At 41.8% G+C, this 24,617-nt stretch overlaps 1 protein-coding gene and 1 long non-coding RNA gene across 2 annotated transcripts; both read left to right on the forward strand.

Moving 5' to 3' along the window:
• Window positions 1–1,066: 1,066 nt before the first annotated feature.
• On the forward strand, window positions 1,067–21,468 carry LOC117481927. The gene is made up of 7 exons (XM_034129864.1): window positions 1,067–1,232; window positions 1,574–1,630; window positions 2,277–2,342; window positions 2,690–2,746; window positions 4,374–4,618; window positions 6,263–6,396; window positions 20,652–21,468. Exons 1-7 carry the CDS (start codon window positions 1,145–1,147, stop codon window positions 20,797–20,799), a joined length of 795 nt encoding a protein of 264 aa, XP_033985755.1. The 5' UTR covers window positions 1,067–1,144; the 3' UTR covers window positions 20,800–21,468.
• A 905-nt stretch (window positions 21,469–22,373) lies between these two features.
• Window positions 22,374–24,444, forward strand: LOC117482270. The gene is made up of 3 exons (XR_004555850.1): window positions 22,374–22,465; window positions 22,712–22,801; window positions 24,423–24,444. It is a non-coding gene; the product is annotated as an uncharacterized LOC117482270 (long non-coding RNA).
• The last annotated feature ends 173 nt before the right edge of the window (window positions 24,445–24,617 follow it).

The raw sequence follows: 24,617 nt of genomic DNA on the forward strand, positions 1-24,617 counted from the left end.
CGAAAGCGCTGGAGACGCTGTAGTACATATGCCAGGCCTGTAGGTGGTGCTGTTCTCACAGAATCAGCCCTTGCAAAAACAGAGCAAATCTTTTTCAAATTGAGCGAAATGAGGCATGGCTAAAATGCATGATCTGTTTGGTATTTTGAAAAAAAAAAAGTATAAATATCCCTTATATAGGTATGGTCCTACACTATATTATTATAATATAGCATGATAGGTCCACTTTAAAGGTGGGGTAGGTAAGTTTGAGAAACCGGCTCGAGATACACTTTTTGTTATATTCCATGGAATGCTCTTAACATCCCGATAGCAATGAATATCTTAAGTGCTTTGACAAAAAATCCATAAAAAAATTAATCTGTGGAAGCCGTAGTACTGTAAAAAGCACGACCAATCATTTTAGCCGGCCCGGCTAAAATAACTGGATGGCCTACCTGCCTGTCAGCCTTCCATCTGTGCACAAGCTTATCTCGTGCCCTCATTGGTCATGTGCGCGTTCGTGTGTGTTGGAGGAGGGGCTCTGTAAGGAAGTGGCAGATTTTTTCCGGCTGTGTATTTTCAAATTTTAGCGATCTCGAGTCGGTTTCTCGAACTTACCTACCCCACCTTTAAGTTCATACAAAGTATATAGATTTTTAGAAGACAAAATCTGCTCAATCTCAGTGACAAGTACATTTATAATATTATCTATATAAATATAAAATGTCACTTTTATCTAAAAATGTGTGTAAACCACTTTTGCATTTTTTTACATTTTGCTTTGCTATTGTTTTATTTTTGTGAACTTCATCTTAGCTGTGTGTGTTTATAATGTGATGTTTGCTTTACATTCAATGTTAACGTCAACAAAGTACAGTATGCTCCCTTTTCATCGTTATACTTTATACATTTCTTCAGAATTTCACACATTAATAGATGGTATATAAATGAAATGTTGACTAATGTCATTCTTAGTATGAAGTTATTTAAACAGCCACTTGAGGCTGGCTCCAAAAGTGAGTCATTCTCCATTAATCCCATGTTTAAATGCCCAACATTACTACCGAAATAGCCTGGACAGGGTTAGACTTTTTATATACCTCACAGAATGTACTTTAATGTAATTAAGTGAAAAGTTTAATCTGGTGTTTTACACACAGGAATGAAAATGAACAGACTGCTTGTTGTGAGTTTGGGACTCCTGTGTATCCTACAAGCTGCTCTCAACATTTCCCTGCGTCTCACTCTCTGTAAGTCTTCTTAATTTGTGACTCTCACTTCTGTAGCCAGATAGTGCAAGTGGTTAACGACCTTGTTTAGATGATTATCTTACAAGATATGAGGATCACTAGCCCTCAATTATTTCGAGAAACATATCACTGTTCATTATGGTGAACAATATGACCCTTAAATGTATATAAAACTTAATTTGCACATTTGACTCAATCAATATCCCGTTCAACACGTTTAATCAGAGAAAATGTCCATTCAATTCTTTGTACTCAATAATTTTAATGCTGGGATGATTTTAAAGAAAATCAGCTTGGAAATAATACATTTTTGTTGGTAACCTCTCAACTGAAAATGACAGTTTCAGAGCAAACCTCCCTGACTAAAGAGAGAGACGAGTTGAAGAGAATCATCTTTGGTAAGTATTAAGATGAAACTGTTCTGAAGGGGTATACTGTACAGTACTAAATATCACCTTATATTACAATTGATTACATTTAATTTATCTGAGGCTTTTATCCAAAGTAACTTACATTAAGTGCAATAAACCATAAAGATACAAACTCAGAACATCAAGAAACATGCAGATCAGTGAGCATGCTAACGTACTAGCCGCTGCCTGTCAGTTAGCATGCTAATCTCCGTAGATATCTCTGAAACACAAAACATCGCCGTCTTTGAAGTAATGTCAACACTGTTGGCTCTTCACATTCTGTTGATGATAGTTCATTTTTTTATGTTTTATATTTTAATTTTGGCTTATTTTAAACATTTAAGAAGAGGAAATGATACATCTGATGTAGATAACGCCTCAGCTCTTTGTGTTAAGGCTGTAAGAGGGAACACAAATTCTTCACAAATCACTAACTGAACTAACATACTGTGTAACTCATCTGGTCCTGTTGGAAATAATGACAACTTCTCCATTCGACGTGACCGTTTAATTGAAAGAATTCCTTGAAAACACATCATATGGTGTTAGATTAAGCAAAGGAAACATAGACCCATACATTATCATTGATAGATTAACATAAATAATATATACAATGGGAATTCTGTTTTAGATCTGGAGGCCAGTAGCAAAAACCTGACTGAGGAGAGAGATGAGCTGAAGAGAACTGTGAAGGATGGTATGTACAATGATAAAGTCAACTATTCAACTATAATGAATCATTGAGCTCCTGTATTTTCTACAAGCTGCTCTCAATATTTCCCTGCGTTTTGTTATTTTTAAGTCTTCGTAATTTGTGTCTCTTACTTTAAGTGCAAATGGTAAACAACTTGTTTGAGTATGAAACTCTAGTTACCTTGATAGCTTTCCAGAAATGTATCCCTGTAGACATTTTCTTTTACTGAACAATAATGTGTGCTTTATTTTCAACAAAGCCAGCTCAGACATTTAGTTTTTAAACTAAATCATATGTTTATTAGGGCACATAATCACATTTTGTTGGTAACCTCTTCACTAAAATTGAAGTTTCAGAGCAAAACTCCCTGACTGAAGAACGAGACCAGTTGAAGAGAATCAACCTTGGTAAGTATTGAGATGAGACTTCTGCAATAATCAGGGGTTTGATCTGAAGGGGTAAATAATACTTATTCACTTCTAAATATCACATAAGGTAACAATATATTATTTTTTAGTTATCTGAGGCTTTTATCCCAAGCAACATACAATATTGTAGGTGCAATAAACCATAAAGATACAAACTCAGAACATCAAGAAACAGCGGGGCTAGTCAGTTAGCATTCTAATTTCCGTAGATATCTCTGCAACACAACACATAGACGTCTTTGAAGACACGTCAATACTATTCACATTCTGCTGATAATGTTAGTTCTCTTTTTTTACGTTTTAATGATAAATGATGGCTTATCTTACACATTTAAGAAGAGGAAATGAAACAGATGTTGTTGAAAACGCCTTGGCTCTTTGTTTTGTGGCTGTTGTTCAAATCGTGTTTTCTTTGTGTCACTTCCGTGTTCTGCCTGAGAAAATACACCTTTATTTCTTTCATATACACCACCAATGTAGTATACCTTATACCCCTTCCGATCAAAAACCTGATTATTGCAGTAGTTTCATCTTAATACTTACCGAGGTTGATTCTCTTCAACTTGTCTCTCTCCTCAGTCAGGGAGTTTTGCTGTGAAACTGTCATTTTCAATTTTGCCTCCAGATCTAAAATAGAATTGAATTCCCATTGTATATTATGTTAATCTATCAATGATAATGTATGGATCCATGTTTCCTTTTCTTATTCCAACACCATATCATGTTTTTAGGAAATTCATTCTGCTAAACTGTCCTGTTGAATGGAGAGGCTGTCATTATTTTCAACAGAACCATATCAGTTATACAGGATATGTTAGGTTCAGTTACGTATATTTGTGAAGAAAATAAATATTGTGATCACCGTTATCAACAACAGCTGTATCATATCCTCTGTTTAAATGTGTAAGATAAGTAATTTAAATTTAAAACGTAAAAAAAATGAACTATCATTATCAACAGAATGTGAAGAGCTTAGGATGTTGACGTAACTTTAAAAACATCTATATGTTGTTCTGCAGAGATAAGCATGCTAACTGACTAGCCGCTGCCCGTCGGTCAGCATGCATGTTTATTGATGTTCTGAGTTTGTCTCTTTATGGTTTATAATAATAATAATAATAATTCATTTATTTTATATAGGCGTCTTTCAAGGCTCTCAAGGTCACCGTACAAACCACACAAAAAACAAGATACACAATAGAGAACACCAGCATAAGAAACATAAACAAGACAATGCAGTATATAAATCAATCAAATAACCAAATAAATAAAAACAGAGGATGTGTGATGGATAATGATCAGGGTGGATATGCGAGTGTGAAGAGATATGTTTTGAGGTGTGATTTGAAAATGGGGAGAGAGTCAGTATTGCGGATGTCAGATGGGAGGGAGTTCCAGAGGCAGGGTGCAGAGTGGCTGAAGGCTCTAGACCCCATGGTGGTTAAACGGAAGGGGGGTGCAGTGAGGTGGTGGGAGGTTGAGGGAAGCAGAAGACCTGAGTGTGCGGATGGGGTGTGTTAATGTGCAGGAGGTTGGAGAGGTACAGAGGAGTGAGGTTATGGATGGCCCTTGAAGGCGAGGAGCAGAATCTTAAAAAACGATACAGGATTTGACGGGGAGCCAGTGAAGTTGCTGAAGAACAGGAGTGATGTGGTTAATGGAGGGGGTTCTGGTGATGATGCGGGCGGCAGAGTTCTGAACCATTTGAAGTCTGTGGATGGATTTGAGAGGGAGACCAAAGAGAAGGGAGTTGCAGTAGTCAATGCGGGAAGTGACCAGGGTGTGAACAAAAATGACGGTGGTCTTAGGGTTGAGGGACGGGTGGAGGTGGTTGATGTTGATGGTTATTTAGTGGGAATGCTGATACAGCATTCCAACTATATGTTATTCTATGGACAAAATTATTATTATTCCGCCGGAATTTTGCACCTCTTCTCCTCCTGCAACCCTGTCTCCTAAAAATTACGTTCCCACAGAACTAAACTGCATTCTCAATTACGTTTAGCTAGAAACGTATTTTCTCCCACGTTACGTTGGTTATGAACGTATCTCAAATACGTTTATTTTCTACATATCTTCTAGAAACATATGTTTTCCCACGTTACGTTTGTTATGAACGTATCTCAAATACGTTTATTTTCTACATATCTTCTAGAAACATATTTTCTCCCACATTACGTTTGTTATGAACTTATCTCTAATACGTTTATTTTCTACATATCTTCTAGAAACATATTTTCTCCCACGTTACGTTTGTTATGAACTTATCTCAAATACGTTTATTTTCTACATATCTTCTAGAAACATATTTTCTCCCACATTACGTTTGTTATGAACTTATCTCAAATACGTTTATTTTCTACATATCTTTGCCATTTATTGTCTTGCTTATAATAATGATAATAGTCATTTATAAATATCATTTTAGAGCACACATTTGAAATCGACGATCGGGCTCGATATCCTATGGTTACATTAAAATCAGTAGGCGAGGCTGTAATTTCGCCAGCTGCGAGGCAGAAAATAATAGTTTTAACATGCCAAAAAGCTGCTGTGTCGTTTATTGCACCTCAAACATTAAAACAAATCCAGAGTTACGTGTTTCTGTACTTCCTCTACGAAGAAAGGACAGTATACAACAGAAGAGCTCTGTGGCTTCAGGCTTGATCGCCGTTCAAATGACAGCTGGTTTCCCCAAAAGTGGGCGGGGCTGTAAAGTGACGTAGGAAAGATCCTCAGCTCGCTGATTGGATGTTTTAGCCGCAATGCACGTCGGGATATGGTGTTAATGCGATATGAAATCCGAAAAAAAAATCAGAGTTTAGGATGGCCGAAGACACTACACTACCCATAATCCCCAGCTATCGTTTGGGACTACAGTCCCGTTGACAAACCCCGTGATTAATCTTCAAACTCTGGGATTGGATGTTGGAGTGGCAGTGCGCCAAGGTTACGCCGAGCGCCAAACAGCTCTTTGAAATGGAACGAACGCCCCCCCAGAACTACACATGCTGGCCAGCGCCATATAGAGAGACTGGGACTCCCAGCAGCTTCTACTGAAGCCTTCCGAGTAAATCGCTAGAACGCCGATACCCTCCTCATCTCCACCGCTCCAATGTTTTATTTTGTGTTGCCATAAGTTACTGTAGTCTCTCTGCGTTTGTGCGCTGGGCGAATACTAATGCTAATAATGCTAATGTCGAGGATAATAAAATGGCGGCTCTACAAAACATTTCAGAGTTTTACGGGGCGTGGTTTGTAATTCGCCCAGCCAATCAGAACTGGGGCACTTTTTTCCCCCAGGAAAGTACCATCTCTCAGCAGGCACTAAAAATGGGGGTAAAAGTTCCCGGCACTCAGTACTCTTTTTGGTGTGAAAGCGACATAAGGGGTACTAACGGAACTAAACGCGAAAAGTACAGGGAAAAGTACTCCGATGTGAACGCGGCTATTGTGGTTGTGGTTGTGATTGTGCGTTTTTCTCCCCACGACAAGGAATACATAGCAAGTTTTCGTAAGAAGGTGTGGATTGGACTCACTGATCGAGAGACAGAGGGCAGATGGAAGTGGGTCGATGGGACCCCGCTGACCACAAGGTTCACTCATTATTTCACTTTTCTATTGTCAAGGTGAGCTGTGACAGACACTCGCTCTGCAGCTTTATGTCATACATTTTGTCCTTTAAAAGCTTATTTCATGTCAGATAACAAACCAAACATAGGATAGACATTTATTTTTCTATCTCTATCAATCTCAAAAAAGCATTTTGAGTTGATGTCAGGTTAAAATGTATTATTATGTTGTCTTTGGGGGTTTCAGCTACTGGTAAGCCAAATGGACATTGGAAGATGGACGAAGACTGCCCAGAAATAATTCACGAAGATGTAAGAAACAGCTGGATAGATAGTTATTGCAGTGACACAAATCGATGGATATGTGAGAAGAGATTGGCATAACTCCACATCTAGTCCCACAAAACGATGATGAAAAAAACAGGAACAACTTGCATTTCTCATTTTCAGCCTAAATTCAAATGTGGAGTTCCAGGTGGGCGAGGGGTTGGACTCTCATGTAGATATCTGGAGTCACGTCATGTCTCAGATTTAGGATTAATGTTCACTTTTTAAAAACTGTAATTGCAATTCCTAAAAGTGTCTTTTCTCTGCTTTTGCAATTATAATATCGGCTGCCTGCTTTTAAATTCTATTATTTAAACTTGAAATCATGTCCTAGTTTTGTGTCTTAGAGATGTACTAATTTTATTTTCTATTCAAAATAAATGAGTCATAAGTCATATGAGAAATTAATGTTGCGCCATTTATTTTTAAATAAGACAGTCCTCTTGGTGAAGAGCAGTTCTCACAGTATAGAGGGAAGTGCTATTCTGTACCCTAACCACATCTTCTCCCTTCTGGCTAAACTATGCTTTTAATGTTCTCTTTTAGATAGTGGTATATTTGGAGTGCATGCAATCATCCGCTTGCAGACATTACTGGGTCTAGTATAATATAGTGTCTCTCATCGTAGAATCTTACGTTTATGTTATAAATAACCTGCAAGGGCCCAGAATCCCACTGCCATATGAAAGAATAAACCAACGAGTTTTGTACAAATGCTAATGTTTTATATTATAAAGGGGACATGACCCCAACAACACTCTGATATGATTCAGCAGATCTATATAAACTTACAGAAGCTTTAACCACCTTTGCTAGTAGCTTCACATTTTTGTATTTAAAAGAGAATTCAGAGTGTGTTGTAAAGAAGTAATCTCAGTACTTGTTGGCATACTACTGGATGATTATGTAAGTTAACTACAGGGGTTTGTTTTACAGTGGATATTGGTGATAATGTCATTGTACATTTGGACAAACTCTTAAGTGATATTATGAAAAATGTTCAAACTAATAACTAAGTACAGAGATAACCAGTTATGGTGCAAATAAATAAGGGTAGAGTATAGTCATTCAGATAATAACAAATTAAAAAACATGAAATGTCTTTGCATTATGTGTCACTGATAAACAACAATAATGATGATTTGCTTTGGAATAAAAAAAAAAGTGCGAATTGTGAATAAAAGTCAAAATTACACAAGGTACACAAGAATCAATACGTCAAAGCTGCAGCAGAGGTTGTAACAGAAAGAGAGTTGTGAACATTAAAGGGGACCTTGTTGTATATATTTAGACTATGGACTACGACATTTAGGTTGACCGTTTATTCAACACGTTATTGCACACGCTGCCATGACAACACAACAACAACCAACTGTATCCGGTTCACACATCCCCAAACTCCCGGTGCCATCTTAAAGGCACAGTCACACCTGATGTGACACATACATAACATTTACCCCCCCCCACAAGGAACCCAATTAACTTTGAGCTATCTACTCTAGATGAACTGGGTAGACTGCCAGTCACCAGCATAGCCATGTGGATTATTCTGCCACGCAACAGACTATGCTCTGAACATTACCCCTGAGAATCACAAGCTCACAATATAGTCCTCCAAGTATCTTGGTCTGACCCGGACACGGGCCGGATGAGCTTCAGGACGAACCACTGGCTCAACCGGCTCAGGTGGGAACCCGGCTGGACCCTGCAACAGCTCATCAGGAAAAGCAAAGTCCCCGTCCTCCCTGGGCCATGGGTCCACGATGGGGGGCGGTGCCACCTTCCGAAGCCGGCTTGCATGCCACCGTGATCCGTCGGCCAGACGAAAGGTGGCTGACCCCAGTTGAGCGGTGACCTTCATCGGCGCCGTCCAGAAGGATAGCAGCTTGTGGTCCCGGTTAGGACGGTGAATCCTGACCCAATCCCCCACTGTGAAGGGAGGCGCTCTCACCCTCCGTCTCTTGTTGAACCGCTGCTTCATGCGGCGCTGAGCCTCTGCGACCCTGGCGCTCTGGCAGGGTGCGGCTGTTGGCGTGACGGCCGCCGGGGCCCGTAACCGATCCAAAGGGAGCTGGAGCTCACGGCCCATCATCAAGAGGGCTGGGGAGCTGCCGGTAGTTGAATGCGGTGTCGCCCGGTAGTGAAGCAGGGTGCGGAGCAGCGCGGCTGAGAACGGAAGACCATCTGCCAGGTGTGCTCTGATCCCGTTCTTTAGGGTTTGATTGAACCTTTCCACCCCCCCATTTGCTTGCGGGTGGTAGAAAGCTGTACGGATGTGTTTAATCCCCCTCTCTTCCACAAAGGTGGCGAACTCAGCTGAGACAAACTGTGGGCCGTTATCTGTAGTGATGGCATTAGGACTGCCCCACGAGCAAACAGAGAGGAGAGGAAGTCTGTGACCACCCGAGCCGTTACGGACCCTGTGGCGACCACCTCTGGCCATTTCGAATGGAGGTCGTAGGCCACCAGGAGGAAGCGTTGGTGGTGCAGGACGCCATGGAGCTCCCCACAGATGTCCAGCTGCATGTGCTCCCAAGGCGCGCGCGGCCACTGCAAGGGCTGCAGGGCCGGTGGGGGGTGGCGGGCCAGTTTTGCCACTGACCAGGCAGGCCGTGCACTCCTTCACCATTGTCTCTATATCTCGATCTATGCCCGGCCACCACACCAAATCCCTGCAGCGCTGTTTCACCTTCACGATACCCAGGTGGCCCTCGTGCGCCATAGCCAATACGCGTGCCCTGAGGTTGATGGGGACGAACGTGCGGAGGCCCCGGGCCACGCAGACACCGTTCCAGCAGGTCAGCTCGTCCTTGACCCGATGAAAAGACGCCTGCTCCTCCGGGAACTTCGCAGGCCATCCCTCCCGGATGTAAGTGCGGAGCCGGGAGAGCGTGGGGTCCTCCTCCGACGCGAGCCGAAGGTCCTCCAGGGAAACCGCGGCCTGAAGTGGGGCGTGGAGCATGAGTATGAGCTCTGACTCTGTTGCGTCAGGGCCCGCGCCGGGCGCTGGGGTGGGGGTGGCGCGGGAGAGCAGGTCAGCCACCACATTCTCCCTGCCGGGAGTAAACACTGTGGTGAAGTCATACGGCAGGAGCCTCTCTGACCAGCGGTAGATCCTCAGCGGTTTGTGCCCCGACCCCGATGTAGCAAGCAGGACTGTAAGAGCCTGGTGGTCAGTACGCAACGTAAAATGTCGCCCATACACGTACATATGCCACCGCTCGCACGCCCAGACGCAGGCCAGCGCCTCCCGCTCCCCCACCGAGTATTTCTGTTCGGCCGAGTTGAGGGACCGAGAGGCGAACGCCACTGGGCGTTCTGTGCCCCCCTGGATCTGGGACAGCACCGCCCCTATTGCCGTATTGGACGCGTCACAGGTCACGAACGTGGGGCTCGCCAGGTCAAAGAATGCGAGCACCGGCGTTGAGGTGAGCTGCGTCTTGAGCTGGCGAACAGCGGCAGAGCAGGCCGGGGTCCACTCCCAGACTGCGTCCTGTTTCAGGAGTTCGCGTAGTGGGGAGGTGGTCGAGGAGTACTGAGGAAGGAAGCGCAGGTAGTAGGCCGTCATCCCCAGAAACGAAGAGATCTGAGCTGGACAGGACGGCTCAGGCAGGCGCAGCACCGCCTCTACGTTGGAGTGTAGCGGGCTGAGGCCGTCGGCGGTCAGGCGGAACCCCACGAAGTCGATGGCTGGAACGGCGAAGGTGCACTTTTCCCCATTGAGTGTGAGGTTGTGACTGGCGAGGACGTCCAGCACCCTCGCCAGGCATTCGTCATGAACGGCTGGTGTTGCACCATGAACCACTATGTCGTCCAGGAAGACGACCACGCCCGGGATGCCGGCGAAGATGGTGGTCATGATTTTTTGAAAACAGCTGGGGGCCGAGCTGAGGCCGAAGGGCATGCGGGTGTAGCGAAACACTCCGACATGCGTCACGAAAGCTGTAAGGCTGCGGCTGTCAGGGTGCAGCGGAACCTGCAGGTAGCCTTGGCGAAGGTCTAGTTTTGTGAACATAGAAGAGCCGTAGAATTGTGCGGCTAGCTCCTCCACTGTGGGCAGCGGATACCTGTCAGGTATCACGGCCTTGTTCACCGGCCTGAGGTCGATGCACGGGCGCAGGCCCCCTGACTTCTTCTTTACCACCACCAGGTTTGAAATCCACGGGGAAGCATCAATCCGTTCGATGATGCCCGCGTCCAAGAGTTTTTGCAGCTCGGCGGTGACGTCGTCGCGCAGGGCGAGAGGCAGGCGGCGTATGGGCTGAATCACGGGGTGTACCTCAGGCTTGAGGAGGGGCTGGTGGTCTAAGGCGGTGAGGCAGCCCAAACCACTGAACAGAGCTGGCCAGCGCTGATGCCACGGCGAGCCAACAGACAAGATGGCGGCCCCAGAATTGTCCACAAGGGTGAAACCCAACTCACAAAACAAGTCAAAACCCATGAGCTTGGCCCGCTGGTGAGACACTTGAAAGGGGAATGCGTGGAGAGCCTTAGTCCCGTAACGCACAGCAAAGGTGATTGTGCCCGCCATTCCAATTTTAGAGTGTCCATACCCATACAGAACCTCGGCGTCGGCGGTCAGTGTTCGGAGCGGAAAGAGACGCCGGACCGTGGAAACATTCAGGAGCGACTTGGAGGCCCCCGTATCCAGCAGCAGCGGGAGGCAGACCCCATCCAGCTCCACCGTGCAGCACTTTAGCGGTCGGGAGATGGCGGCCACTGAGTGGATGGTCGTCGGTGCGTGCGGCCCAGGCGTACGTGGAGGTGGGCTGTCGGTTGCAGGAACAGAGCGACAGACTCGTCTGCCACAGCGTTTACACCTCTGTCCTTTGGCAGGGCAGTTTGGAGCTCGACTCTGGTGCGATGATGAGCCACAATTACCTCAGGCCCGGCGTGCTGCCGTACCCTGGCGTGCTGCAAAGTTCACATCAAAGTTGTCCTCAGGGAAAACCTCCCCGGGAGGCTCCATGGGTAGCGCCACCGTTTGAGTTAGTAGCATGGGTCTGTGGGGAAAAGAACTGGAGGAGGGAGCTAGCTGTGATGCTAAGGCTGCTGCTGACTCAAGCTGGAAAGCTACCTCCACTGCTCTTGTTGTGAGCTGGTCTGTCATCATTAGCAACTTTTCTCTGAGCTTCGAGCTGTTAGTGTGCTCAGCCAGCTGATCCCGTATTAGTTCATCTTCCAGCGCCCCGAATTTACAGAGGCTGGCTAGTCCCCTCAGATCAGCCACGTAATGGTGGACGGCCTCACCCGCCTGTTGCCGGCGTTGCCGAAAAACAATCCGCCGGAGCATAACATTTTGTGGAGCAGCAAAGTGTCCAGTGAGCAGTGTAACACAGTCCGCATATTTCGGAGCAGGTCCGAGAGTCCGAAAAATCCGCTGTCCCTCGCTGCCCAGCGTGTGTATCAGCAGGGCTTTCTTCCTGTCGTCGTTAGCTTCAGCTAGCCCCGCGGCTACTATGAACGTTTCGAAGGACTCAAGCCAGCGAACCCACGGAATCGGCGGTTCGCCCGGCAGTGCGAGGAACGGGGAGAGAAGTGAGAGTAGAGAATCCATAATCCTCGTCACCAATGTTGTATATATTTAGACTATGGACTACGACATTTAGGTTAGCCGTTTATTCAACACGTTATTGCACACGCTGCCATGACAACACAACAACAACCAACTGTATCCGGTTCACACATCCCCAAACTCCCGGTGCCATCTTAAAGGCACAGTCACACCTGATGTGACACATACATAACAGACCTATCATGCAAAATGCACTTTTGTACGTCTTTTATACATGAATATGTGTCCCCGGTGTTCCAGGGAACTCACCAAGTGTCAGAAAACACAACCCTCTCTATTTTCCTCCATACCCAAATCTCTAAAAAAGGGGCTGCAACGGATCTGATAAAAACTGATCCAGATTTGAACACTGTCCTGACGTCAGGACAGTGGCGCTACGGCTATTGGGCCAACTCCACCAATCAGGAGGAGACAACCACGGCATTGCCGTTCGAAAGCGCTGGAGACGTTGTAGTACATATGCCAGGCCTCTAGATGGTGCTGTTGCTCACAGAATCAACCCTTGCTAAAACAGATCTAAAAAATGTCAAATTGAGCAAAATGAGGCATGGCTAAAATGCATGATCTGTTTGGTATTTTGAAAAAAAAAAAGTATAAATATGCCTTATATAGGTATGGTCCTACACTATATTATTCAAATATAGCATGAGAGGTCCACTTTAAGGAAGAAGAGAGACCATTTGACTTTAAACCAGGAAGAACAAGAGTGGTTTTGCAGTTTTAGGCGACGAAGAATAGTATTTATCATCATATGTCTGGTTTATGTTGCATGACGTTTATATTTATGTATTTGCATGGCTGCGTTCGAGTCACTTTGCAATCTCGGCGCGGCTGCTTCTCTATCAACTTTCTGGCCTTTGCCATACCCGTCATTAACTATTATATCTGATGTGCTACACAGAGAGTTGTTGCTTATTTTCATTTAACATGTATAGCAGGGCTATTCAATTAGTTTGGAATGGGGGCCGGTTGATGAAAATGATCCAAAGCAAGGGGCCGGGAAAAAGATGGCTTGAAATATGAGCAATCATATTTAAGAGCTTCAGATACAGTAAATACTACAACAGCATTGTGGAGTGCATATATTGTGTTTAATTCAATCAAACAACATAGCTCCAAGGCCTTTATAGATCTAAATGGCAAGTTCAGAACTCAGTAGGCCTACATGTTTCATTTGATTTCATTTAGGTGAAATGATCTAATCATTCACGCAGAGATGCAATCAATGACAGGAGTTGTCACTACAGTATAGTAGGTGGGTTCGAAACCCGAGCCCGTCGAAGTTTTCAGGCATTGTCTACCCCTCTATCTCTCAATGTAACACCCTCTCTGGAATAAAGGCACTATGGCACAAAAAAAAAAAAAAAAAAATCTTAAAAAAAAAAAATTGATTACTTTTTAACATTATACTCAAAGGGCCAGTAAATATCACCCCGGGGCCGGATTTGGCCCGCCCCAATTGAATAGCCCTGATGTATAGTGTAGTTAAAATATATAGCTTTTAATACAACACCTCAATAAAGTACACATCACATAATTAATATAACACAATGCATCAATATGCATAGATATGCATCAACACAGATTATGATTTAGATTTACACAACTTTATAGCAACTTCAGGGCTTTTTAAACCAGCTCTTAAACACCTTAGCATTGAGCCGATTAAGCTTTGCATTCACTTTAGAGGCCATTGCTTATGGATTTTGATTGGCTTGCTTGTTTTTTGCCTAAAAAAAGTAAACAAAGAGTTGACCAAAGTGCTGTACATCATTAAATATATAAAAAGCAGCATGAATACATTAAGACAAAACCGATAGGACAATAAAACAAATGTAAAAAACACGACAATAAAACCATACTTATAGCCACAGACTGAAAAACTCACATACACGATGTAAAAACAATATAAAACACAAGAAATGAAAGGGGCAGATCTGGGGCCTCATTTATAAAGGGATATACGCTCAAAAAATGGCGTACGCCAGTTTCTACGCAATGTTTGCGATTTATAAAATACTAACTTGACGGGAAAATGTGCGGTCCTCCACGCAAACTCTAACCCATGCGTACGCACTAAGCACACAAACGGGAGAGACGAGAAACTGCGACACCGTTGGCAGAAGGAAGCATGGAGAGAAATATGTGGAAATAATACCATAAATAAAATGTTACCTCTCATTTATCAAATATGAAGAATTCATTTTCAAACATTGATTAAAGCCAATCTTAAATGATTAAACAAATGCCTGTTTGAGACTCCTCAGTGCACACAAAAAGAACTTGGATAAATAAATAAATACGGATATGCTATTTAGAACCACCTCGAATATGTTGTGTTAATGTTATGAAATGTTTTCTCATAAATGATGCGGTAAGCAGGAGGACAGAATTACATCTAAACTGACGCCGTTTTGCATTTCTATAGGTTGTATAGATACGAGCATGGTTTTATATCCTATCACGTTTAATCGTGTTTTATGACGTTTGCCAAGACTTGATAAGTCGCTCGTAAAACACAGCAAGGAGACAAAACAGGAAGCTGTCATACACTCTGGAAGCTACAGCTAATGAAAACTCCGTTTTTGACATAAAAATGGAATTATGGATCATCAATCATTTTTCAAAGTGACAGACACATTGGATTAACCTATGGATTAACCTTCAGCTGCGTTTTTCTCGTTTTTGATCAGAATTGTTATTCTGCAAAAGGTGAGCATATCTCCATGTTTTGCTACCTAAAGCTACGTCGTGTGATGTCTGTATTTGCGAGTTCTGATCGCTCAGTGATGATACTTATATTTCTAGAATATGTGGAATCTCAGTTTGTAAGCTTGTTTGTGCATATCCGATAAGTATGTCGATTGATTTATACCTAGAGTGCGTTAGCATTTTTTCGCTCAGGGCTCATTTAGACGCTTCTTGTGAGACTTGTGTTTTGTTTCGGTAAACATGGTTCATATCATCAGTTAGATGCGTTTCCTCTGAGTAGGACACATGAATAGTTTATTACATTTTAAGAAGCCCTGAAACACAGTTTCGTGAGAAAAAAAACGGGGGAAAAAAGCCCCTTAACAGGTTAAATGGGAATTAAATCAGTGTTCCCAAAGCCCCGGTGTTCTGCAGTTTGTGTGGGCCTACTGTACTGTTGCACAGTTTATGCTGTAGAAACTATGTCCAGGACAAGGTGTTTGGAAGTTTTGGAAGATTCATAGCTAACCACACTGAAGTTATGGAGGTATTGATCAGTCTTCTCATATTTTTAAGCCTCAAATTGTCCTTCACCCCCCCCTCCCCCCCTCTAACATCACCAGAAGTCATGATTTAAGGGGTCTTTTCTCAAAAAAAAGTACCAGGGGAGCATCCCCCCGGACCCCTCTAGTATTGTTTGATCACCATTTCCACTGCCCCACCTAAAATATTTTCCACCAGCCGCCACTGAGTTGTAGGTACAGTTCGGTTAGTTAGCGTATAAAATATATGGCTGTACCGACGCCATTATAAGACTGATGTTCCGCTCAGATCGAGCCGAAAAAAGCACTGTTAGACATGGGCGGAGCCTCTCTGGTGGTTGACTAATCAGAACAGAGTGGCCGAGCTGACCAATCGGAGCACACTAGGCTCACAGGGAGGGGGTGGCAAGAGCTCCAACGAGCCGCTTAGTGGAGAGAGTGAATACTGCTGAATACACATACTTTACAGAGATGCTGTATGCGAAACCAATGTGAGTTTGGAAGATTGCACAGTATAAATCTATTTTAGTATACCTCAACAATGGAATTATGATCAGTGGAAATGGCCATGACATGGGTCCTTTAAAAGAAACCTATCATGCTATATTTAAATGATATATTGTAGGGCCATACCTATATAAGGTATATTTATACGTTTCTGTTTTCAAAATACCAAACAGATCATGCATTTTAGCCATGCCTCATTTCGCTCTATTTGCTGTTCTCCAGCCCTGTTTTTGCAGGGGGCTGATTCTGTGAGCTGCAGCTGACCACGCCCCCCTGCAGGAGAGGGGAGCGTGCTCTGATCAAGTCAGAAGAGGGGGAGAAAAATAGATCTCCGTCCTCCGTGTTTTATTATATTATTAGATAGAGTCGTTATTCATTTGTTTTAAAGCTCAATAAATAACAAAGAAGACCTTTGACCGGCACTTTTCTAATTTTGTCCAGAAGATTTAAACTTTAACGGACATCTTGACCGGCGAAAGAAAACCTAACTGAAACTCTGCCGCACGGTCCCCTCGTTCCTTGGGAGAGGCGGAGAGGTGGGTGTTTGTCATCTGCTGGTGGACTAACCGGAGAGAATTACAGTGCTTGCCTCGACGGGGAGGGATTGCATTGAATTACAGCAGCAGGAGCAAACGCTTGCCTCGGGGAGGGAGAAAAAAAGCCACAGCGGAGAATAAACAGAAGGGAAACCATGGCAACCATGCGCGGGAAGTCTTCTTCACTGCTTTTGTGGCAGACTACAGCGCCACTTACAGGCCTGGCATATGTACTACAGCGTCTCCAGCGCTTTCGAGCGGCAATGGCCGGCCGTGGCCCAACCCCACATTCCCCTGATAGGTGGAGAGTTGGCCCAATAGCCGTAGCGCCACCGTCCTGACGTCAGTAACGTGTTCAAATCTGGATCAGTTTTTATCAGATCCGTTGCAGCCCCTTTTTTAGAGATTTGGGTATGGAGGAAAATAGAGAGGGTTGTGTTTTCTGACACTTGGTGAGTTCCCTGGAACACCGGGGACACATATTCATGTATAAAAGACGTATAAAAGTGCATTTTGCATGATAGGTCCCCTTTAAAGATCATCATATACAGTGCCTATAGAAAATCATCATACCCCTTTGAAATAGTTAATTTATTTATCATCCAGCCTGCAACCTATTTAAAAAAATACTTTTTCCTGCTTTATTTACAAATGTAGCTTGACAACATCAAACTAATGAAAACAAGGCGACATTTGAGAATATTAATAAAAAATGAAAAACTAGAATAACAGGGTTGAAAAAGTCATCAGTCCCCTGATGTAATACTTCCTATGGCCTCCTTCTGCTGCAATTACAGCAGTCAATCTATTTGAATATGTCTCAGCTTTGAACGCCGAGATTAGGGAACATTTGTCCATTCATTTGGCCAAACATAACGCTTGGAGTCCAGTCCAAAAAGTTAAATCTTAGTCTCATCTGACCATATGAACTTTTTCCACATGGCAACAGAATCTTCCATGTGTGTTTTTGCATAGCACAAACAAGACTGCTTGTGGCACCTTTTCAGAAAAGGCTTCATTCTTGCCACCCTGCGATAGAGGCCAGCTTTGTGTAAAGCTTGTGAGATTGTTGTCACATGCACAGATCGACCAGTCCTTCAAAGTTGCCTTTGGCCTCTTGGTAGCTTCTCTGATCAATGTCCTCTAGGCTTGGTCCGCCAGTTTGGACGGACGGGCTGATCTAGGCAAGGTGTTAGTGGTGCCATACACTTTCCACTTCTAAATGATGCTCTGAACAGTACTCAGAGGGATAGCTAAAGCCTTCAATATCTTTTTGTAGCCTTCAACTTACTTGTGCCTCCTACACATTTATGTAGGCCTTTTGAAAGCACTTTTCCAACCATGGTGAATTATTTGCATTACCAATTAGCCTGGTGATTTATATGGAAGTTAATTGGTTGCACCTGAGCAAGTTTTAAATGGTAAACTTTAAGGGGCTAATCACTTCCAGGGTGTAATGTGACAAAAGGTAGAGATTTTCACAGGGTGATGACTTTCTATAGGAACTGTAAATATATATATATATATATCAAAATCAACATCTCAGTTTAAAGTGTAAGGTTTCTCAAACAGGCACTTGTGCAAGTCAGCCTCCATAAACCTCCCCTGTGTGCATGTTTCTGGTTTTTACACACAGGAATGAAAATGAACAGACTGGTTGTTGTGAGTTTTGGACTCCTGTGTATCCTACAAGCTGCTCTCAACATTTCCCTGCATCTCACTCTCTGTAAGTGTTCCTAATTTGTGCCTCTCACTTCTGTATTCTTTGTATTGAAAATAATTGCTCTGAAATAATTGTAATCAAAACCAGCTCGGTTATTTTATTTTAAAGTGAATACTTTCTTCAAATGATCCAATAATCAAATGTTGTTGGTAACCTCTCCACTGAAAATGACAGTTTCACAGCAAAACTCCCTGACTGAAGAGAGAGACGAGATGAAGAGAATCTACCCCGGTAAGTATGATGATGACAATCTACCAGTTAAATCCTGTACACCTAATTATTGACAAGCCCTCGTGTCTGCTCGAGTCATGGCAGCGCTACTTCTTCACCCTCTGGTCTGAGGGAAGACCCGGGCTACAACTCCCTCACTAATGCTTCTAGAAGAACAAGTGATATTACAACACATGACGGGCCTTGGCTAGTCAGTTAGCATGCTAATAACCCTAGATATCTCTGCAACACTGTAGACTCTTCACATTCTGTTGATAATGTTAGTTCATGTTTTAAATATAAATTCTGTCATATCTAACACATTGTACCTTTCATAAGAGGAAATGATACAGATGTTGTTGATAACACCTTTGCTCTTGTGTTAAGGCTTTAAGAGGGAAACAAGATGTTCTTTCTTCACAAATATACTTAACTGAACTAAACACACACACACATATATAAACGTATATATATATGTATATATATCCTTTATTCAACCAGGTGAAAAGTCCCATTGAGATTAAAATATATTTTTCTAGAGCGACCACGCCAAGAGGGCAGCATGAACAATGTTACAACAAATAAAACACAGACAATACAGGCAGAAGAATACAGCTCTCGTAAAACACAAATGAAATGGCACTTTATCCAGTACATATGACAATAAAATAAACTGTTATAAAGCATAAAAACTGGCATAACTTTTATGCCTAAGTATGCCAGATGACTAATATACTGTATTAATGATCTGGTCCTGCTAGTGGAGCCTCGCAGCAGCGAAACGGTGCCGTGCTTACACTAATTGCGGCTCTTAAGCGCAGGGTGCTCAGTTGAGGCTCCCTCCGCAAGATGAGGCTCCCTCCGCAAGACGAGAACCCCTCCGCGAGGTGAGGCCCCACGCACTTTGAAGCAACAAGTATAGCTGTACATCAGAGTGTATAAATTGACTTGAAATGTATATCAAAATGTATTTGAACATCTAACTTAGCAAAAATGAATATATATCCCTCTCAAAGCGTGTTGTCACTTATCTGGAATTCTTGAAAATAATCAAAATGACAGCTTCACAGTCAAGTTCCCTGTATGCTTTTGATACAGTAATAATCTATGAATAAGAAACAAACACCCATGTCATTGATAGTTAAACACAATATATAATGGGAATTATGTTTGAGATGTGGTGGCCAGTTGCAAAAACCTGGCTTTAGGAAGAGATGAAGAAAACTCTGAGAGCCTTAAGTATGATAATGAAATCAATTGTTGAGCTGGTGGGCCTTTATGTCATACGGTAGATACCACCTTGGCACTTTACTTAGTAGATTAAGCATCTGGTAATTTATGTATTAAGGTTTTATCGTTCTTTCTGTTTTCCACTATTCTTATCAAGGATGGATGTACTTCAGCGGAAGTCTCTATAAAATGTCTTCTATCGAGAAGAACTGGCAAGAGAGTAGGGATGACTGTCTTCAAAAAGGTGCAGATCTGGTGATTATCAACAGCCAAGAAGAACAGGTGAGTGAGTGTGTGTGTGTGTGTGTGTGTGTGTGTGTGTGTGTGTGTGTGTGTGGTGTGTGTGGTGTGTGTGTGTGTGTGTGTGTGTGTGTGTGTGTGTGTGTGTGTGTGTGTGTGTGTGTGTGTGTGTGTGTGAGAGAGTTAGGTGTATGCTGAGAGAATCATTAAATACAGGAAGATCAGTGCCCTTTAAAGAAGATGCTTTGACAAGTTCCCTTGAAGAAGAACCTGAGCTCTCCATGTGCATGTCACGGTTTATATTGTGGTTGTGATTGTGCATTTTTCTCTCCACAACAAGGACTACATAGTAAGTTTTCGTAAGCGCGTGTGGATTGGACTCACTGATCGAGAGACAGAGGGCAGATGGAAGTGGGTCGATGGGACTCCGCTGACCACAAGGTTCACTCATTATTTCCCTTTTCTATTGTCAAGGTGAGCTGTGACAGACACTCCCTCTGCAGCTTCATGTCATAATTATGTTATTTTCACATTAGTGAGAAAGGATTTGTATATTAGTAACCTCTCTGAACACAACTACATTTGGGATGTCCTTTAAAAGCTTATTTCATGTCATATAACAAACCAGACCTGAGGACAGACATTTATTATTCTATCTCTATCAATCTCAATAAAGCATTTTGATATGTATTTGAATGTATTCTTTTTTTTTCTTCATTGGGGCGTTTCAGCTACTGGTACTGGTATGAGCCAAATGGAAGTTCGAAGCTGGACGAAGACTGCGCAGAAATAATTGTCAGAGATGTAAGAAACAGCTGGAATGATTACCATTGCAGTAATATTACAAATGCATGGATATGTGAGAAGAGATTGGCATAACTCCACATCTAGTCCCACAAAACGATGATGAAAAAAACAGGAACAAGTTTCATTTCTCATTCTCAGCTTAAATTCAAATGTGGAGGTCCAGGTGGGGGAGGGGTTGGACTCTCACGTAGATATCTGGAGTCACGTCGTGTCTCAGATTTAGGATTTATGTTCACTTTTTAAAAACTGTAATTGCAATGCCTAAATGTGTATTTTTTCTGCTTTTGCGATTTTAATATTGGCTGCCTGCTTTTAGATTCTATTATTTCAATCATAGCAACTTTAAATCATGTCATAGTGTTGTGTCTTAGAGATTAAATTATTTGTATTTTCTATTCAAAATCAATGACTCATAAGTCATATGAGAAATTAATGTTGCAACAAGAGCAGTTCTCAAATTATAGAGGGAAGTGCAATTTTGTACCTTAACCACATCTTCTCCCTTCTATGTAAACTACGCTTTCAATGTTCTCCTATTTTTTATTTTATTAAAACAAGAATTCAGAGTTTGTTGTAAACAAGTAATGTCAGTACTGGATGATTATGTAAGTTAACTGCAGGGGTTTATTTTACAGTGGATATTGGTGATAATGTCATTTTGAATGTGGTCAAACTGTAAGTGATATTTTGAAAAATTGTCAAACTAATAACTAAGTACAGAGATAACCAGTTCAGGTGCAAATAAAGTACAGTCATTCAGATAATACAACTGTCTTTTCATTAAACAACAATAATGATGATTTTCTTTGGAATAAAAGGGGAGGTTGTGGCTCAGTGGTTAGTGTGCTGATCTTCGGATCACGGGGGCTCTGGTTTGAATCCCGCTGGGATAACATGATGTTCAATTTTAATGTAATTAATTTGATTGGGACAATCCCCTTTGTAATAAAACAAATACAGACCATTGATCTGATGTGCTACACAGAGAGTTGTTGCTTATTTTCATTTGACATGTATAGCGTAGTTAAAATATATAGCTTTTAATACAACACCGCAATAAAGTACACATCACATAATTAATATAACACAATGCATCAACACAGATTATGATTTAGACTTACACAACTTTACAGCAACTTCAGAGTTTTTTAAACCAGCTCTTAAACACCTTAGCATTGTGCCGATTAAGCTTTTCATTCACTTTAGAGGCCATTGCTTATGGATTTTGATTGGCTTGCTTGTTTTTTTATGAACAAAGTAAACAAACTAATGTGATCATTAATTACTTAATTAACATTAACATGATCAGTAATGACAAAGTAGAGTTTTCCTTCCTGGAGGAAAAATGTTTTTGAGGTACCCAAAGATATGCACATGTAACACATGGAGCAGCAGTCAAAGCATAAAATACTGAGTTGAGGAACAAAGGCAAATCACTTAAAAATAAGGAAGAAGAGAGTGTGTGAGAGAGAGAGAGAGAGAGAGAGAGTTAGAGAGAGAGAGAGAGTTAGAGGTGTATGCTGAGATAATCATTAAATAAAGGAAGATCAGTGCCCTTTAAAGAAGACACTTTGACAAACACCATCAGCACTCTGCAGAGGCTCAACTGATGAGATGGTTTCCCTTGAAGAAGAACATGAGCTCTCCATGATATACGAAGACTTTGAAGATGTTTCAGCCAGGAATGCTGCATCCCGCCGCTCTGTTGAAGACTTCAAGGTGCCTGCTGCAGCGCCTGGTAAGACAGAAATCATAGTCCAACCATTTAGAGTTGTTGAGTTTACAATAACCTTATTTTCTAAAATTAATTTTAAACTTAAAGATCATCATATATATATATATATATATATATATATATTGCGTGAGAAATTAAAGACAAAATCAACATCTCAGTTTAAAGTGTAAGGTTTCTCAAACAGCCGCTTGTGCAAGTCAGCCTCCATAAACCTCTGTGTGTGTGCATGTTTCTGGGTTCTACACACAGGAATGAAAATGTACAGACTGGTTGTTGTGAGTTTTGGACTCCTGTGTATCCTACAAGCTGCTCTCAACATTTCCCTGCGTCTCACTCGCTGTAAGTCTTCTTAATTTGTGCCTCTCACTTCTGTTTTCTTTGTATTGAAAATAATTGCTCTGAAATAATTGTAATCAAAACCAGCTCGGTTATTTTGTTTTAAAGTGAATACTTTCTTCAGTTGATCCAATAATCAAATGTTGTTTGTAACCTCTCCACTGAAAATGACAGTTTCACAGCCAAACTCCCTGACTGAAGAGAGAGACGAGATGAAGAGAATCTACCTCGGTAAGTATGATGATGACAATCTACCAGTCGTGTCTGCTCGAGTCGTGGCAGCGCTACTTCTTCACACTCTGGTCTGAGGGAAGACCCGGGCTACAACTCCCTCACTAATGTTTCTAGAAGAACAAGTGATATTACAACACATGACACATGACCTTGGCTAGTCAGTTAGCATGCTAATAACCCTAGATATCTCTGCAACACATAGACGTCTTAAAAATAACGTCAACACTGTAGGCTCTTCACATTCTGTTGATAATGTTAGTTCATGTTTTAAATATAAATTCTGTCATATCTATCATTGTACCTTTCATAAGAGGAAATGATACAGATGTTGTTGATAACACATTGGCTCTTGTGTTAAGGCTTTAAGAGGGAAACAAGATGTTCTTTCTTCACAAATATACTTAACTGAACTAAACACACACACATATATATAAATATATATATATATCCTTTATTCAACCAGGTAAATAGTCCCATTAAGATTAAAATATATTTTTCTAGAGCGACCACGCCAAGAGGGCAGCATGAACAATGTTACAACAAATAAAACACAGACAATACAGGCAGACGAATACAGCTGTCGTAACACACAAATTAAATGGCACTTTATCCGGTAAATATGGGAATAAAAGAAACTGTTACAAAGCATAAACACTGGCACAATTTTCATGCCTAAGTATGCCAGATGACTAATATACTGTATTAATCCTCTGGTCCTCTTAAAAATAATGGTAACCTCTCCATTCATCAATTCCTTGAAAACATATAACTTGGTATTAGAATAGGAAGAGGAATTTAACACCATACATTATCATAGATATATTAATATAATAAACATTGAGAATCCTGTTTTAGATCTGGAAGCCGGTTGCAATAACCTGACTGAGGAGAGAGATGACCTGAAGAGAACTCTGGAAGACTATGGTAGGTACAATGAGGAAACCAATTATTAAAGGAAAAAAGATACTTGAGCTCTGGACTTCCGTGTATATTAAAGTTCCCTATAATATTTCCCTGCGTCTTGCTGTTTTTAAATCTTCTTAATTTGTGCGAATAACTTTTTAGTCGGATAGTGCAAATGGTAACAGACCTTGTTTGAGTAATTTCTATTAGACAATAATTTGCCCTGATTGCTTTCGAACAACACATTACTGTCCATAAGGGTCTACATTTATGAACTGAAATGTATATCAAAGTACTTTTGGACATTTAACCCAGTGAAAATGTATGAATCATCATTTTCAAACCTTTCTAATTATTTTTAGTAAACAATAAGTTGTGCTTTATTTTCAACAAAGCTAGGGTGGACATTTAGTTTTTAAACTGAATCATGTGTTTATTTGATCACATAATCAAATGTTGTTGGTAACCTCTCCACTGAAAATGACAGTTTCACAGCAAAACTCCCTGACTGAAGAGAGAGACGAGATGAAGAGAATCAACCTCAGTAAGTATGATGATGAAAATCTTCCAGTTAAATCCTGTACATTGGGAGAACAGCAAAAAGTGGCTGCAGAGGAAGAGCTAATTATTGACTGTGCCTTTACAGTTTTCTTTCGATTGCTAACATACATTTTTTTTAATT

Source organism: Trematomus bernacchii, unplaced genomic scaffold, assembly GCF_902827165.1.
Source record: "Trematomus bernacchii unplaced genomic scaffold, fTreBer1.1, whole genome shotgun sequence".
In the NCBI taxonomy this organism is placed as follows: domain Eukaryota; kingdom Metazoa; phylum Chordata; class Actinopteri; order Perciformes; family Nototheniidae; genus Trematomus; species Trematomus bernacchii.